The 17,005-nt window shown below is 51.8% G+C and overlaps 1 protein-coding gene across 16 annotated transcripts in view; it reads left to right on the top strand.

Moving 5' to 3' along the window:
* Positions 1–17,005, top strand: part of PITPNM2 (phosphatidylinositol transfer protein membrane associated 2) — a 152,090-nt gene that overhangs the window by 104,284 nt on the left and 30,801 nt on the right. For all 16 annotated transcript variants that reach the window (XM_057746653.1, XM_057746651.1, XM_057746649.1 and 13 more), the window contains one exon: positions 12,729–12,901. In XM_057746653.1, coding sequence (XP_057602636.1) covers positions 12,824–12,901 — 78 coding nt within the window. In that variant the 5' untranslated portion in view covers positions 12,729–12,823. The remainder of the gene's footprint in view (positions 1–12,728; positions 12,902–17,005) is intronic.

Here is a 17,005-nt window from a genome sequence, read left to right as displayed (position 1 = left end):
TTCTTTAGAAAAATGTCTATTCAGTTCTTCTGCCCATCAGGAGAAGGTTCTTTTTTCTTTCTTTTTACCCTGGAGAAGGTTCTTAAATGACAAGAATGGGACTCAGTGCTCGAGAGGTTGACCTCCCGTGGGAGCCAAGACGTTCTTTCCTTGTAGCAGGATCTGTAGGTGCAGGTGGGTTGGTGGATGCCGTGGTGGGAATTTAAGGGAATAAAGAAGAACCGTCGGGGAGAAGGTATGAAATAGCTGGGGGGAGGGAGGATGCAGGAGCAGGATCAGTGGGGCGGGATTGCCAGGTGCCGGGCCCATCCGAGGTGTCCACCAAACCTGGAGCCCAGGCCGGCCCATGACGTGAGCACGCAGCCCCAGCAGCTGTGATTGTCCCCGACGTGTATTTTATGTTGTCCGTCATACCGTCATCATCGTACCAGGTGTCATCCCCAGTTTTGGTGAAAATCTCAGCTCTGGCTCTTATTACTGCCTTTTCTTATTAACTCTGGTACTCAGAAAACGTCTGTTTCCGCGGGGGACTGATGCGTGGAGATGCTTTGGGGCACGGCCTGCGGCAGAGCCCCCGCCTGCGGTGGAAGGTGTGCTGGACACCAGCCTTACCGGAGCCCCCTCCCCCCCCAACGCCTGGAGGTGCTCCCCGCCTCCAGGGATCTGGAGGGGTGGGTTCTGCCTCCTTCTGTCCCGATCGCTGGGGGGCACTCTCCCCTAAAGGGGTGCTTATTTCAGCATGCTCCTGGTAGGCCCGGCCGCAGACCTTAGGTGAGCAGACGCGTGTACTGCTGACACGGGCGAGGGACCTGGGTGCTGCTGCTGCAGTGGTAGCACCCAGGGGAGGCAACCAGGAGCCAGAACCTCTGGGCCAACCCCAGGCGACTGCTATGCAAGCCACCGCTCGGAACCAGACTGTCGGGCCCACGTCCCTCTGGGTTTGTGTTTCCGTTCTGACCTCTAAGCAACCGGAGGCATTCTGTGTGGATGGCCCCACCTCCGTTGAGCTGTACTCAGTTTGCGAAGCACCGCCCTGGAGGCCAGCGTGGCGATGGTCTCAGCAGCAGTGACCAGCAGTGTCCCCAAAGGGCAATGAGTAGCAGGGCTGGGGGGAGTTCCGCCTAGTGCCCCGTCTTGCTCATCTTGGAGGATCTGGGTCTCAGTTTTAGTTTCCTCACGCGCGAGTCTCCTCTCCTTGCTTCCTGACAAGCGGGGTTGGAGCTGGCAGGCCCGGCAAGGGTGTAGGAGTCATGAAACTGGGATGCCGACCGCCCTTGGCTTGCAGCTGTCCTTGAGGAGGGCGCCAGCCCTCTCGGGACCCACATTGCTCTCTGCACCATAGCGATAAAAAGTCCTCGCTGCTAAGCCCCCTGGCTGCTGTTTGCATTGGGCTGTTACATGCTGCATCACCCTCGGGCATTTCCCAAGAGTCCCACCCCACCACCCCATGGGCCCAGCCCTGCAGAGGGCTGCAAGCCCGTGGGGGCTGATAGCTGAGTCCCGCAGTGGCTTGGCAGGTGTCCCCTGGTTGGCACTGCGGGAGAACAGCGGTGAGATTTATGGCCTTTCCTGGCATGTCCATGACTGCAGGGGTGCCCGGGGCTTTGGGGCCCCATGGGGCCCCCTTCAGTGCTCAGGCTGCAGGGGTGGATGTGGCCTCCTCTCTTCAGGTTACAGGACACGGACGGGGTCTGTGTCCTCCAGCTTTTCACACCTGCGAAAGCCAGGCGTCTCCCCATTTATAAAGTGAGGGTTGAACTGGAACAGGGGGATCCTGTACTGTTTCCTCCAAAGAAATCTTGGTGGAAGTCCAGTGTCTAACAGATAAAGGTGGGACTGCCGTGGGGGCAGGGATTGGAACCCCTCCCCCCCACTCCACACCTTGCTTCTTCCAGCTCAGACTTGCGTGGGGGATGTGTCTGCCCCTGCTTTTACCTCCAGGGGACAGAGAGGCAGTTAATCGGTGCTAACTGCATACACATACTCCCCCTGCCCCCCCCCGCCCCCCCCAGGCCTGGCAAGCTGGTCCCTGGGGCACAAGGAACTGCCCCTTTCCCCTCAACGCTCCCTCCCATTCATCTGGAGCCTGCCTCTCCTAGACGCAGATGGTAGGAGGAGATGGGGATGGGGAGGAGCAGCCCACACGGGGGTAGATGAAGCTCTCTTAATGTTGCCCACTTTGGTCCCTGATAGGGGGCCAGGAGGTTTGGAACGCAGAGAGCAGAAGCAGGGAGCTTCCTAGAGACAGCAGGAGAGAGACTCGAGGGAGCCAGATGGGATGTTCTGAATGCGCCAGAGGCCCCAGAGGCTGCCTGGGGCCCCTTCCGTCCCCGCCAGCCGCCCCCTCCCCTGGTGCAAACGTCTAGGCGGTCTCCACTGGCCTGGCTTGGAGGAGCTTCCAGACCTAATGGCCAGAATGGAGCTGAATTGGGTTTGGATGGATTCCATCCTCTGTTGTCTCTGCACAGCCTCACCCCTAAACTCCATCTGTGACGTCAAACCCCGGCTGATCACGGAAAAACAGATTAGGTTCCGTAAACTCAATTCTCTTGCTTCCCCTCCTAGTCAGGGTGTCTCACTGTGGCCTCCACTCGGAGCAGCCGTCTTGCCTTCCTACCTGCTCGGTCTGCCCACCCTTCTGAGCCAAACCCTAATAATTCCCCAGTCCTCACTGACGACGCCCTGGGAGTCCCTGAAGACCTTTGGGCTCCCAGCTTGGGGAGGCCCCGAAAGGTGTCCTGCCCTTGAGTCCTTGGGAAGAATCAGATGTTCTTGGTCAACTGCAGGCCCCTTTTCTCTGTCTTCCCACGTGGGTTCTGGTGGGACAGGCGGCCTGAGAAGGGGGAGGGTCACCTCCCACCCCCGCCCCGTCCAGTGTCCAAGCCAGGCTCCGGGCCCAGCAGGACGCATCCTAGGCCGCACACCTTGCCCAGGGCTGGTCCTGCCCCCTGTGGCCACCTCCGTTGCCATGGCAGGTGGCCCGCATTCTGACATCATCTGGCCTGTTTCCTCAAAGACACAGATGAACATGGGGGCTTGGGGTCCTTTCTAGGGTCATGAATACAGAGGCTTTTCTAGAGACAGATGCCATATCTGAGGCCCTCTAGGGGGTCCGTCCCTGTTCTCCTTGCAGAGACGTGGAGCGGCGGGGGGCGGGGGGGGGTGGTTTCTGTGCAGTGGTCACGCAGACTCCTCGCCTGGCTTCCCTCGCAGGAAGGCCTCTGCAAACTTGTATATTTCTTTCTTCCCTCTCATTATTTCAGCCCCCAAAGCTGCCCTGTAGAAAGCAGTAAAATAGAATTCTGTCTAACCCATCATGACTCCAGCGGGGACGGAGATGAAATGTGTGTCTGTCTCGCGAGCCCAGGCAGCCAGAGTGGGTGTAATGAGATCGTCTGAGGGTTCAGCTGCTGGGTGAGGAGGCTCAGGGGACAGACAGATGCCGAGTCACACTGCCTTCTCTCATTAGAGGGCTGGGGTCTGCCTGTGCCCCCCTGGCTTCAGACTCAGCCGGGAAGAAAACAAGGGCACTCTTGTGCCCTAACCAGGTCCGCATTCTGGCTGCAAAGCCAACGAGGACCTGCCAAGGGGCCATTGGTCCTTTGGATGTTGGTGCCCTAGGGGCTGGGGTGTCTTTCTCTGATGCCAGTGGGTGCAGTGTCTGCACCTGTGCCTGCACCTGGCAGCCTAGCCGGGGAGCCCACAGGCCCTGTTCCCCAGGCACCTGCCTTCCAGACCTCGCTTGGCACAGCAGCACTTCCTAATTGCTAGCTGAGTGCTGGTTGGAACTGGACTAAGTGTTTTATGTGCACTATCTCATTTAATCACAAGACAGCCCAACGGGGTAGGTGCTATTCTCACCTCTCTTTTGTAGAAGATCAAATGAAAGATCAAAGAGATTAAGCAATTTGCCCATGGTCACTGCTGGGAGGTGGCAGAAGGTCTGGCTGACTCAAAGTCCATCATTTTCACAACTACACAGACTGCCCTTCTCTGGCCAATTATTCACATACTTCTCACACTCTGTTGCTGCTGCCTTGTGAAAAATCGAGTATTAGAGAGCAATGCAAGTAAAAGTTGCCCCCAAATTCCTTCAATCTGAGATAACCCTCTCTGGCATCTAGTGGGTATTTTTCCAGACTCTGTATACATATGTACAGAGTAGTAATAACTTCTTTTAACAAAAGAGGTGGTACTCTACATGCATTTTAAAAGTAAAAATCAAGGGACTTCCCTGGCGGTCCAGTGGTTAAGACTCTGCACTTCCACTATAGGGGGCGCAGGTTCGATCCCTGGTCGGGGAACTAGGATCCCACGTGCCATGCAATGCAGCCAAAAAAAAAAATTAAACTTAATTTTACTTGAATTTAAAGACAAATCACCTATTTGCATGTGTCTAAAATGAAACAGAAGGGAACTGTTAAACTTCAAAGAAACATTTCTTCATCAACAGTGATAATAGTTCCTAACAGGTTAAAGTTAAGGTGAGAAAAGAGGGAAACAAACTTAACAGCTTTATTAGGTATAATTAACATACCATGCAATTCACATTTAAAGTGTGTAATTCAATGGATTTTTGTCTATTACATTAATTTTTTAAATTGTGATATTTATCTATAACACAAAATTTGCCATTTTAACCATTTTTAAGCGTCCAGTTGTGTGGCATTTAGTACATTTACAGTGTTGTACAACTATCCCCGCTACTATTTCCAAAAATTTTTAAATTTCCAAAAATTTCACTGAAATTGAAACTCCATAAGCATTCAACAATGACCCCCCTATTCCCCTCTCTCCCTGCCCCCTGGTAACCTCTAATCTACTTTCTGAGAGAAAAACTTTTGAAAGGTTGGCGTCATTAATATTTTTAAGTAATAAAATTTATTTTTTAGAGCAGTTTTAAATTCACAGCAAAATTGAGAGGAAGGTACAGAGATTCTCTGTATACTCCCCACCCCTACACAAGCATGGCCTCCCCAATTATCAACATCCCCCACCAGAGTGGTATATTACAACTGAGGACCCTACGTTGATAACATCATTATCACCCAAAGCCCATAGTTTACATTAGGGGTCACTCTTTGTGTTGAAATTCAATGAGTTTTGATAAATGTATAATGATACACATCCACCAAGGTAGCATCATTCAGAATAGTTCCACTGCCTAAAAATTCCTCTGCTCTATTTGTCCCTCCTTAGTTTTTTAACCTACATAATGAATCAAATTCCATGCTATGGAAGTTGAGGAAATTATCATCCACCTCTGTTCTTCCACTCTCAAATTTTGTTAGTTATATTATTTGTGTACCTTGTCAAGGTTTTTGTATTCTATTCAATAACCATAATTGCCATGATTTCAAAAATATTAATTCAGTATTCACCAAGATTCCTCCACTGATGAACTTACTTTTATTTATCTTGTGGTTGGTTGCATTTTAGCATCAGGTAATCTTTAAAAGACCTTATGGATGTCTAAGCTCCTAAACACATGTTTCAGAATGTCTATTAAGTTTACATTTAAAGGACAATTTAGCTGGGTATAAAATTCTGGTTTACAGTTTCTTTCACTTAGAACTCTGTAGATATTGCTCCACTGTTTTCTAAAATTGTGTTGCTGAGGGGGATTCTGATTGTCCTCAGCCCATCTCCCTGTGCCCCCTAGTTACATGACTCTTTCTTTTTTAATTTATTTTTATTTTATTTTATTTATTTTGGCTGCATTGGGTCTCTGTTGCATAGGTGGACTTTCTCAAGTTCTCGTGAGCAGGGCTACTCTTTGTTGTGGTGCGCCGGCTTCTCATTGTGGTGGCTTCTCTTATTGTGGAGCACGGGATCTAGGTGCTTGGACTTCAATAGTTGCAGCACATAGGCTCAGTAGTTGTGGTGCACAGGCTTAGTTGTTCCACAGCATGTGGGATCTTCCTGGACGAGGGCTCAAAACTGTGTCCTCTGCATTGGCAGGTGGATTCTTAACCACTGCACCACCAGGGAAGCCCACATAGTTCTTTCCTTATCCTTTAAGCTCAATAACTTTTTTTAGGATATCTTGGTGTTCATTGTACCATCAAGTTTTCCTGGACCACAGAATGGCAGTTAATCTGCAGAGTCAAATCTTTTTTATTTCAGGGAATTTTTTCATTATATATTTGAATACTTCCCCATCCCTGTTCTGTTATTCTATTTTCTCAGAGAAGCATACCGATTATGTATATGTTGCATTTCCATTTGCCTCCTATATCTGTCTCTTTGTCTTATTAGTCTTCATTTAATCTGTGTGTTCCCCAAGCCCGCCCACCATCTCTCATTGTTCACAGTGTGCTTTGCCTCTTGATTCATTGCTTATCATATGGCTTTTTAAAAAATACCTGTGGTGTATTTATTTTTCTTTCCCATTTTTCCCTGAACTCTGATAACCAGCCTTTCAACTTTCATCTCTTCTGTCATCCAATAATTTCTTTTCTAAATTTCTGTGTTTCCTTCCTTCTACTTCTCTGTCCCCACCAGTTTCTAAGAGATTATATCTGTAATTTCTCTGAATCAATGGAGAACTGTTTTTTTATATATAAATTTATTTCTTTATTTATTTATTGGCTGTGTTGGGTCTTCATTTGCTGCTGTGTGGGCTTTCTCTAGTTGTGGCGAGCAGGGGCTACTCTCCGCTGTGCTTTGCGGGCTTCTCATTTCAGTGGCTTCTTTTGTTGCAGAGCACAGGCTCTAGGTGCTCAGGCTTCAGTAGTTGTGGCACATGGCCTCAATAGCTGTGGCTCACAGGCTCTAGAGCACAGGATCAGTAGTTGTGGTGCACAGGCTTAGTTGCTTCGTGGCATGTGGAATCTTCTGAGACCAGGGCTTGAATCCATGTCCCCTGCATTGGCAGGCAGATTCTTAACCACTGTGCCACCAGGGAAGCCCGGAGAACTGTTTTTTTCTGAAGTCTTTTTGCATTTCTCTGGATGATTCCTCTTGTGATGCATGTTCTTCACTCTTCATGCATAGGACCCATGTGAGTTCCTTTCTGATTATTGTTCTCTACAACCTTCTAAACAGCAGTGTGTGGGAAATGCAGGGAGTGATCTGGAGCAGTCTGCAGCTGCATTTTGGGCTTATTTATTGTCCAGAAGATTCTCTTCCCAGAGCTGTTATTTATTCTGTGCCCAGGGATTCCAGCTCTCTCAGATTTGGGGATCCATCCAGTCATCGTGGTTCACAGAAAAACTCTTTAGGTCTCTGAATCTCTGTATTATGACCAGGCCCTCGCCACCCCTTCTCCCTCCCAAGCCCTACTTCACTCTTTTACCTGGAAAACTAGGTTCTGTCATAGAAATGGCATGTTGATGTGATTTTCCCAGTGGCTCTCGCTCCCCTTTCGCTCCATGATGTGAAATTGCATTTCTTCGTGTACTCAATTGTTCACAGCAGGCCTATTCCCGTCAGCCCCAAATTGGAAATTACCCAAATGCCCATCAACAATGGAATGGTTAAATCGATTATGGAATATTCACCCGGTGAAATATGAGACAGCAGTGAGAGTGAGCCCTTTACAACTAGACATGCAACAAATTGGATGAACCCTGGGAATGTGATGTGATCAAAGGCAGCCAGAATGGAAAGTCCACTTACAGCACGATTCCACATGAAATTGCTCGTTCAGTGGGACAAAGACAGTTGGCAGATATTGGCAATTCATAGGCTTCAACCTAGTACAAAGTACAAAACAGGCAAAAGGCAGGTGGTTGTCCATGGTTGGGGAGGTGTGCCTGGGTGGGGGATAGTTTCTGGGTTATTAATTTTCTGTTTCTTGATCCGGGTGCTGGTCGTATGTTCGGTTTGTGAAAATGTCTGTACTTATGACGTGTGCACATTCCTGGATGTATGTAATACTTCAATAAAAAATAGAAAACAAAAGACAGGCTGATGGCTCTCCTCCCCCGAGGGCACCCACAGCCCTAGACTCCATGGTTCTTTGTCTTTCAGGAGGTGGTATTTGTTCGGAGGTCCGAGGTGGCACATGTCAGCTCTCAGCATGTTCCTTCCTCCAAGCTCAGACCTCGTGTTGTCTGGCTGGTGTCCTTCACGGGCCGTGGTTTGGAGGTGCAGCCATTTCCTCGTTTCACAGCCGTGGTGACTTTTCTCTATCTTTAGTCGCCCTGTGTTGTTTCGAGAACGGAAGTGCTCCTGCCCCTCTGTCTTCAACAGGAAGTCAGGATTGTTCTCTGAACCGGCCAGCGTAGGTGTAGAAAGAAACACATCTGACTTTCTTAAGTAAATAAAATGCTAGTACCTGAGGAGACAAGAGACTGTCGGTCCCTTCAGAGTGATCTTTTTTTTTTTTAATCTTTATTGGAGTAAAACTGCTTTACAATATTGTGTTAGTTTCTGCTGTACAACAAAGTGAATCAGCTGTATGGATACATCAGAGTGACCTTGAAGGACAGCCCCCAGAATGGCCAGCGTCCCTCTCTCGAGTGCTGTTCCTCTTGCAGGAGTGACCGTAGGCCAGAGTGCTGATGGCTTCCCAGAAAGCAGCCCTGCTAGGCGTGAGTGACCTCAGACCTTCCCCAGGGCTGCTTGGAAGGACGGCTTGGCTTCTGTGTGAAAGTGCTGGTTGGGAAGCTTGTGCCTTGTGGTCACACTCCGTCCAGCGCGTGTGTCTTTTCTCCCCTGGGAGAGAGAAGGTCATGGTCTCTTGTTACCCTGCTCCTGGCCCACCTGATACTGAACTCCATCAGCGCGTGGGGGGCTATCCCGCCCAGCTGCAGGGAGCAGCCTCATCTCCGCCTTGAGCGCATCCTGCCCTGTGGACAGTGGCTGCCGGTGGCCTCCACGCCCCGCCCCTCCCCCCAGCCCCATCCTCCAGGGACTTGGTGTGGCGATGCCGGGCGGCCCGTGGGAGGTGGCTCCAACTGGGCGGCACGTTCCTGCCTCAGGGCCTTTGCCCAGAGCGTCCTCCTCCCACCTGCTCTGCGGAACAGAATCTCACTGATTCCGGGAAGCCCAGCGCACGTCGCTTGCAAGCTCCACATTCTGTGAAGCCTTTCCCAAGTCCCTCTGGACTGAGGGACGAACAGCCCCCGGCAGGTGAGCACTTCACCTGCGCTCATCTTGGTGACCCTGGTGATGACTCTGGACGGCGGGTGGCATTATCCTCCCTTGACATAATGGAGAGACTGAGGCTCGGCGGGCACAGATCACATGGATGGGAAAGGCGTTGTCAGGTTGTAAACCCTGATCCCGGGAGGAGCTCCACCTGTGAGTACCCGTCACATTTTGTGTCCCTCTTAGAATTCTGAGCCCTCTCCTATCATTAGTCACCATGCACTAACTATAACTAGACAGGCCTGTTTATTTTGTTCTTCCCTTCTGCATACGTACTTCTGTAGCTCTTTGGCCCCTGTTGGGTGGAGGCACAGCCGTCCTCCTCTAGCCCGGCAGGAGATGGAAGTGCTGCCTAAGCGGCCTGTCGTCTTCTGAGGGCTGTCGTGGGGTTACCGCCCTTGGTCAGCCCTGAGCTCCCTCTGGATGTGGGACCTGCCGAGGGACTGCTGGGTATGCGTCCCCTCTCCTTCTCTGTCCCCTTGGGCTGCACTTGGAGCCGTGTGATTACAGCTCACTGGGTAGGCAGCTTGTCTTTGGGAGAAGAAGGGGTGGGCTGTGGCAGGAGAGGAGTGTTGTTCTGTGCGTGTTCCAGACCCATGTTCACAGGGCCCCTGAAACCTGAGAACCAAGCCTGTGTCTGGGCACTGGCTCTTGCTCGGAGAGTCCATCTGGATGTTGGGATCGGGGAAGTGGAGGTTGTCAGGGGGAGATGGGGGCTTCTAAGGAAGAAGCATAGTCCAGCCCCACATTCTGCCCCGGTGCCTGATGGGCTGCAGGAAGCAAAGCAGTGGACACTTGGTCTGACATGTGCGGGCGCACGTGAGCAGGTCGTTTACGGTGGAGCCGTGAAGAGCCCAGAAGGGCAGATTGCTTAGACTCCTGGAGTTTCTCAAGAACATTTAGAGATTGCGTCTGATATCTTTGCTGGCATCTGACCTCTTTGTTATCTAGATGATGACGTAAGACTTGCCCAAGGTCACTCGGGGTCATTGCATTTATCCCTTGACACAGAAGGAGCCCACAAAACCATGCGGGAAAGCTTTGGAAACATGGCCCTTATTGAACCTAGGTTTTCCCTTTCCTGTCTCCAATCCTCATTTCATCCAACCTCTCCCAAGGGCATATGGCTGTCTCTCCTTTGTTTGTGTCAGGAGGTTCCCAAATTGGGTGCCTTTCCTACCCTCTTGGGGATGTCAGCCCGGGTACCTTGCTGCCCCAGCCAAGCCCAGGGTCTTGTTTCCTTTTTTTTGGCTGTGCCTCGAGGTTTGCGGGATCTTAGTTCCCCACCAGGGATCGAACCCAAGCCCTCAGCAGTGAAAGCCCAGAGTCCTAACCCCTGGACGGCCAGGGAATTCCCTGAGGGTCTTGTTTCACACCCTCTCGTGGGAGGAGGTGGTGCCAAGGGGGCTCTGGACCATCACTCTTCTCTGCTGTGGCCTCAGCTCCCAGCCAGACCTGAGCTTGGACCTGTGGGTCTCAGAGTCGAGTCCAGGCAGCCTGCAGCCTTTGCTTTCTCATCCTCCTGGACAATTTCAGCTTGGGTCCTGAACCCACATGCCCTCTCAGCTGTTGGCTGGACCCACACCTTCAAGGAAGGTTAGGGATGATGTTTGCATGTGGACACAGCCTCTGGAGGGTTGAGTGGTCAGCGCAGGGGTCCGGGGTTGATCAGGGAAGAGACAGGACGAGGAGGGGTAGTAACAAGCCTTTCTGGATGGCGCTGGGACAGGCGTGCTAGGGTGGAAAATTTCTCCCAGCAAGAGGCCTTCCAGTTACAGTGAGGTGGGACCGCCACCCAGAAACGGAGCGGGGAGTCAGACGGGGCACACGTGTCTGGGCGACATCACTCAGAATCACGATGGAGAGCCTCTGGGTCACAAAACTCTCTCTTTGAGGTCTTTTATGAACCCAGGTTTGTCTGATCTATGCCTAGCAGATGTTGGGAGCAATTTCTGGGGTATGTAAAGTAGATGAACTCTAATTGGCTCAAAAGATACTTGTATGGACTGTATTTAAAGCAATTGGATGGGTGAGAAGTTGAGTTTGGTGCCGGGGGTTTTGGAGGGGCTAAACTTTACAGCAGTCCTACCTGCTGTAAAGAAGTAACATGGGGATCATTTTGGGCTAATAACTCAGGAGGCCATCTCTGGCCCTTTTATATATATCCCCTAGCCTCCATCTCTCTCCTTAGGTGGTCTATTAAAATTTTTCTTTTTTTTTAACTTTTTATTTTGTATAGTAAATTAACAAAGTTGTGGTAGTTTCAGGCATACAGCAAAGTGATTGAGCTGTACATATACACGTATCTATTCTTTTTCACATTCTTTTCCCATTTAGGTTGTTACATAATGTTGAGCAGAGTTTCCTGCGCTATACAGAAGAATTTCTTTTCCACCTTATGTACTGATTGTCCCAAGAGTTCTGATATACATGCCTTTCCCAATCTCATTAGTTATCCAGTAACGCATTAATGCCTGGGTGATGCTCAGGCCTCTTACATGTGGTGCCCTGGGGAAGCTGCCTGCCCAGTCAGGCCCTCGCTTTTATCACTTCGCCGCCATCCTGCCTCTTGTCACCGTGAATCCTCACCAACTGCTGTCCCTGGCGTGGTCCTTCTAAAATACTCTCCTGATTCTGCCACTGCCTATCTTGGAAACCTTCACTCAGCTTCCAGTTAACATCATCCAGTCTCTCTGGGGGTAACCAAATGTATTTACAGCAAAGCCCTCGCCGTCTAGGGAACAGATTATGATGGGTGATTTCATTTTCCAGATCACTGAGGGTACGCCTCCTTCAAGCATTAAGTTTTGTGTGTTGTTTTTTTTTTTTAATATGATTGCTTTAGGTACAAGTCTTCATCAAATATATTGTCATCTTAAATACAAGCTGCTGTGAATACATTGCTTGCTTATATTTTTAAATAGTTTTATTGAGATGTAAGTCCCATGCTGTGCAATCCACCCACTTATCTTATTTTCCTCTTCTACCTCCAAGACCTAGCCCAGTGTTGCCCGTAGAATAGGTATCAATAAGCAGTTGGTGGTGGATTGAACTGAAACTAGACTTCAAGTCACCTCTTCTTTTAACTTGGAATCTCCTGCAAGGAAGCCATCTGCACCCAGGGACAGGAGCAGCACCGATTGCCCTGATGCCGAAGGGTCCCCGGCTGCTGATTTTTAAAATTCTCACGTCTATTTTTCATAGTTTTGTTTGTCCTGCCTTCTTGCCAGCCATCGTCACTTGCTGCCATCACCGTGCCTGCCTCCTGCTACTCCAGAACACGGGAGAGCTGAGGCTGTGGCTTGTTAGAACTTTGCATAAAACAAGAACGTGATGCTCTTGACTCTAGGGGATGTGATGCCCTCCCATCGCCTGGCTCTTGCTAGCAGGCTACCAATCCTTTATTTCCCCGCAGCTGATCAGAGTTTATACACATCGTCTCTCCAACTGCTTAGTAAACAGGGACCATGGAGGTTGGGGAGGTGAGGGAACGGGCTCAAGGTCACATAGTGGGCTCATGGCTGAATTGAGACCAGAACTCTCGTCTGGGGTCTAGACCAGGCCCTTCCTGTGCTATTGTATCCACCAGCTTTTGCAGAAAGTGACTCTCCTGTCCTCTCTTTCTCTCTCAGGGGTCCTTGGTGAATTTTGTCATGGTTATTTAAGGAACCTTGCCTAGAAGTCCCAACACGCAGTTCCCCACCGACGGGAAGGCTTGGACTCCAAGATGATTATAAAGGAATATCGGATTCCTCTGCCGATGACCGTGGAGGAGTACCGCATCGCCCAGCTGTACATGATACAGGTGGGTGGTGGGGCTGGGGCGGGCCCCGCCGTGCACACAGCAGCTGTCAGCACTGGCGTGGCGGGTGGGGTGGCGCTGTGGCCTTCGGGGCAGTATCTGCCCAGTCGGCTCCTGGTCAGTGTCTGAATTGCACTGGAGCTCGGGCTTCCAAGCACGAAGCCGGGCACGTGCAGCTCGCCGTGGATGTGTGTGGCATTGGGTTGTCTCGCCAGCACTGTATTCACAGCACCGACAAGACTAACACTCTTGGTGTTTAAAACCCATCCTCTTACTGATCCAGATATTATCCTTGCGTTTAGTCAGCTTGGGCTGTATAACAAAATGCTACAGACGGGGCGGCTTAAACAGCAGACGTTTATTTCTCACCGTTCTAGAGGCTGGGAAGTCCAAGCTCAAGGTACAGACAGATTTGGTGTCTGATAAGGGCCCTTTTCCTGGTTTACAGACGGCCACTTTCTTGCTGTGTCTTCACATGGCGGGGAGCCAGGAAGCTCTCTGGGGGCTCTTTTATAAGAGCACTAATCCTATTATGAGGGCTCCACCTTCACGGCCTGATCACCTCCCAAAGGCCCGACCTCCCAGCACCATCACATTGAAGGTTGGGGCTTCAGCATATGAACCTGGGGGACGAGGGACACAAACGTTTAGTCCCTCACAATCCATTTGACAGACAGGAGGGTGCAAGGCCCAGAGAAGTTCAATGACTTGTCCGGGAGCTCACAGCCTGCCTCCCAGCTCCAGGCGCACCCTTTCCTCGCCCACCCTAGGCTAAGTGGCTGACTTACAGAGTCACAAATGACTTGGAGGATGAGCGGTCCTGTGACAAGCCAGAGATGACCACCCCACCCCCGACGTTGCTGGCCTTCCTGCTCAGCGCCTGACTAACCTGGAGCCCAGGATAGGGAGTCCCAGGATCAGGTGTGACGGCCCAGGTGTGACGACAGCTCCTGCTCGTTGGGGTCCTGCTCCATGGCAGGGGGGCCCACCCCAGCTTCTCTGCCAGCCTCTCGCTCATCCTTGGTGCCACAGCCCTTGGCCTGGCCTGGCAGCTGTCCTCCCAGCTGATCATGAACCCCCTCCCAGCCTGGCTCTGGCTCTTCTGGGTACACGGATGCCTCGGCGCAGCCCCTGGCCACGCAGCCCCCGATCGTGGCATCCCAAGGGGCCGTCGGGGCACGGAGAGCCCAGCAGGGCCTCCACCTCCATCCCGCATCTGACCCGGCCTCAGCGTGGGAAGCCTGGCTGGGAAGAGAACAGAAGGCGAACTCGGTCCTCTCTGGGGGGCTGTTTGTTCCACGCTGCTTCAGAAGCGCCACTCAATTCCCTCTTGAACCACTTACCCCATAATTATTCCTGGAGAGTGGGGAGAGGCGAGACTTGTATCAGCCCCCCAGTGCCAGGCACTCTGGAAATCGCTCAGTCTGTTCAAGGACCAGGCTCAGCTGCCAAAGGCAGTGGGTGTCCTGCGGCTTCTTCACTCCTCCCCGGGCCTGGGGAACCCTGGACCATGGCCAGCAGCCTCGGCTCTGCTGCGGGTCCGGGGTCATCAAGATCCCAGGGGGCTGACTATCAGCTTCCAGATTATCCCAAGCTTTTTTTTTTTAATACATTTATTTTTATTTATTGGCTGTGTTGGGTCTTTGTTGCTGCACGCGGGCTTTCTCTAGTTGTGGAGAGCAGGGGCTACTCTTTGTTGTGGTGCACGGGCTTCTCATTGCGGTGGCTTCTCTTGTTGTGGAGCACAGGCTCTAGGCACGTGGGCTTCCATAGTTATGGCTCTCAGGCTCTAGAGCACAAGCTCAGTAGTTGTGGTGCACGGGCTTAGTTGCTCTACAGCATGTGGGATCTTCCCAGACCTGAGCTTAAACCCGTGTCCCCCTCATTGGCAGGTGGATTCTTAACCACGGAGCCACCAGGGAAGCCCCCTATCCCAAGCTTTTCTGAGTATGTAACCACCTCTGACTCAGAGCTCCTCAAACACCTGCCATCTTCACTCCCTGTCTTAAGGTGTTTTTTTAAAAACATCTATCCAATGCCTCCAATTAACGTGAAACGTGCGCAGCCCCCTAGGTGATGCCTCCTACAGCCCCGCCGACATCGTCTGCCTCTCGAGGCCAGCCTCCTCTGCTCCTGCTCTGGCACTTGTCTTACCCATCTCTGGCACCAGAGTTCTGGGGGTGCTCCATCTCCCATGGGGGTGATGGACAAGCCCATTATCTCCACTGTGTGACAGTTTCATAGGTGTGAACATACCTCACAGCTCACCGGCTGTACCTTTACAAACATATGGTGTTTTGTATGTCAATCCTACCTCAATAATGCTGTTAAAGAAACTTAAGTTAAATTCATCAGACTTGGGACTTCCCTGGTGGCACAATGGTTAAGAATCCGCCTGCCAATGCAGGGGACACGGGATCGATCCTTGGTCCGGGAAGGTCCCACGTACCACGGAGCAACTAAGCCAAGAGCCACAACTACTGAGCCCACATCCTGCAACTACTGAAACCCAAACACCTAGAGCCCATGCTCTGCACAAGAGAAACCACTGCAATGAGAAGCCCACGCACTGCAATGAAGAGTGGCCCCCATTCGCCACAACTAGAGAAAGGCCATGTGCAGCAATGAAGACCCAAGGCAGTCAAAAATAAAAAATTAAATAAAAATGCAGCAGACTTTTCTGTGTCTGGCCTGGGCCAAGGGCTGGGCTCAGAGATGGATAAAAACTGCTTTCTGCGCTCCAGGATTGCCTGCGGGGAGACAGATGTGGATGCAGCCCGCTGAATAGAGGTCGGAGCAGGGGGAGTGGAAGCTGGGGAGCCGGGTGCTCACTTGGGCTCCAGGAGAGCCTCCATTCTGAACTGGGCCTTACGAGGTGGATGGGCCATCAAGGAAGGCAGCTTCATTTTGCTGGAAAGAAGAGCAAGACCTTAGTTCATTGCCCGCCGGTCCTGCTTACCAGCTGGGGTGGCAGATAGGAAGAGGCTGGCCTTCTGAAGAAGTCACCTCCTCCCTGAGGTTGTGAACAAGATGGGCTCACATGTGATACTGCCTCATACCTGCCTGACCAGCACTCAGTATACATGTTGTTCAAGGTGAAGGAAGGAAGGGGAGGAAAGAGAGAGAGAGAGGGAGGGAGGGAGAGAAAGAGGAAGGAAGGAAAGAAGGAAGGGAGGTAGGGGGGAAGGAAGGGAAAGAAAAAAGGAAAGGAAAGAAATGAAATAGAAAAGAAAAGAAAAGAAAAGTCAAGTCTGGCTGGGAGAGAGCCTTCCGTCCTAGGAGATGCCCAGCAAACAGAGGGAGTGAGCACAAGCGGCTTAGCCAGGACCCTGGACAGCTCTGAGAGCTGCCTGATTGGCCGGGGTTTCTCCGACTTTGAATCCTCTACCCCCAACTCCCTTCATCCCGTACTTTTTCTGCACCAGGCCTCTGGTGGCTCAGGCTCCTCCCTTGCAGACCCCAGGCCCTAGGGATGGGGGAAGAGAGAAGAGGAGGAGGGGAGGGGTGTCCACCCAGCCTGCGTGGGCAGAGTAGACGGGGTATGGGTCAGGCCGCACCCTGGGCGTGTCTGCCCCCAGGAGCCGGGCCCGTTTCTCCTGCCCATCTGTCCGTAGTCTCCGGGGGAAGCACCACAGCATCCCTTGCGAGAGTGGTTGTCAGGGATGGACCGTGGCTTCTGGTGTAAGCAGGACCCTCCCCTCCTCCTCTTCTCCCCTCCCCCATCGCTGGGGGCTGGTGTCTGTGCAGCCTCAGTGAAGCCAGGCGGGAGAAACCCTCCCGCCTCTGCTCCCTCTCTGGCCTTCCCGTGCTTTCCCTGCCCTTGGATCCCCAGCAGGCCGGGCACCCCAGCTCAGCCCTCGGAGACTCCATGTGCCATTGCCCCTCTGACCTGCACGTCCTCTTCTCACGGAGCCACCCAGCACCCCAGATGTTTCATTTCCTGGGGCTGCCGTAACAAAGCACCACAAACGGAGTGGCTTAAAGCAACGGAAATTTATTCTCTCAAAGTTCTGGAGGGCAGAAGTCCAAAATCAAGGTGTCAGCAGGCCGTGCTCCCTCTGAAGGCTGTGGGAGGCTGGGGGGTGGGATCCTTCCTTGCCTCTCCCA

Source organism: Hippopotamus amphibius, chromosome 8 (genome assembly GCF_030028045.1).
Source record: "Hippopotamus amphibius kiboko isolate mHipAmp2 chromosome 8, mHipAmp2.hap2, whole genome shotgun sequence".
Classification (NCBI taxonomy): Eukaryota; Metazoa; Chordata; class Mammalia; order Artiodactyla; family Hippopotamidae; genus Hippopotamus; species Hippopotamus amphibius.
This window is presented reverse-complemented; position numbering and strand designations above follow the sequence as displayed.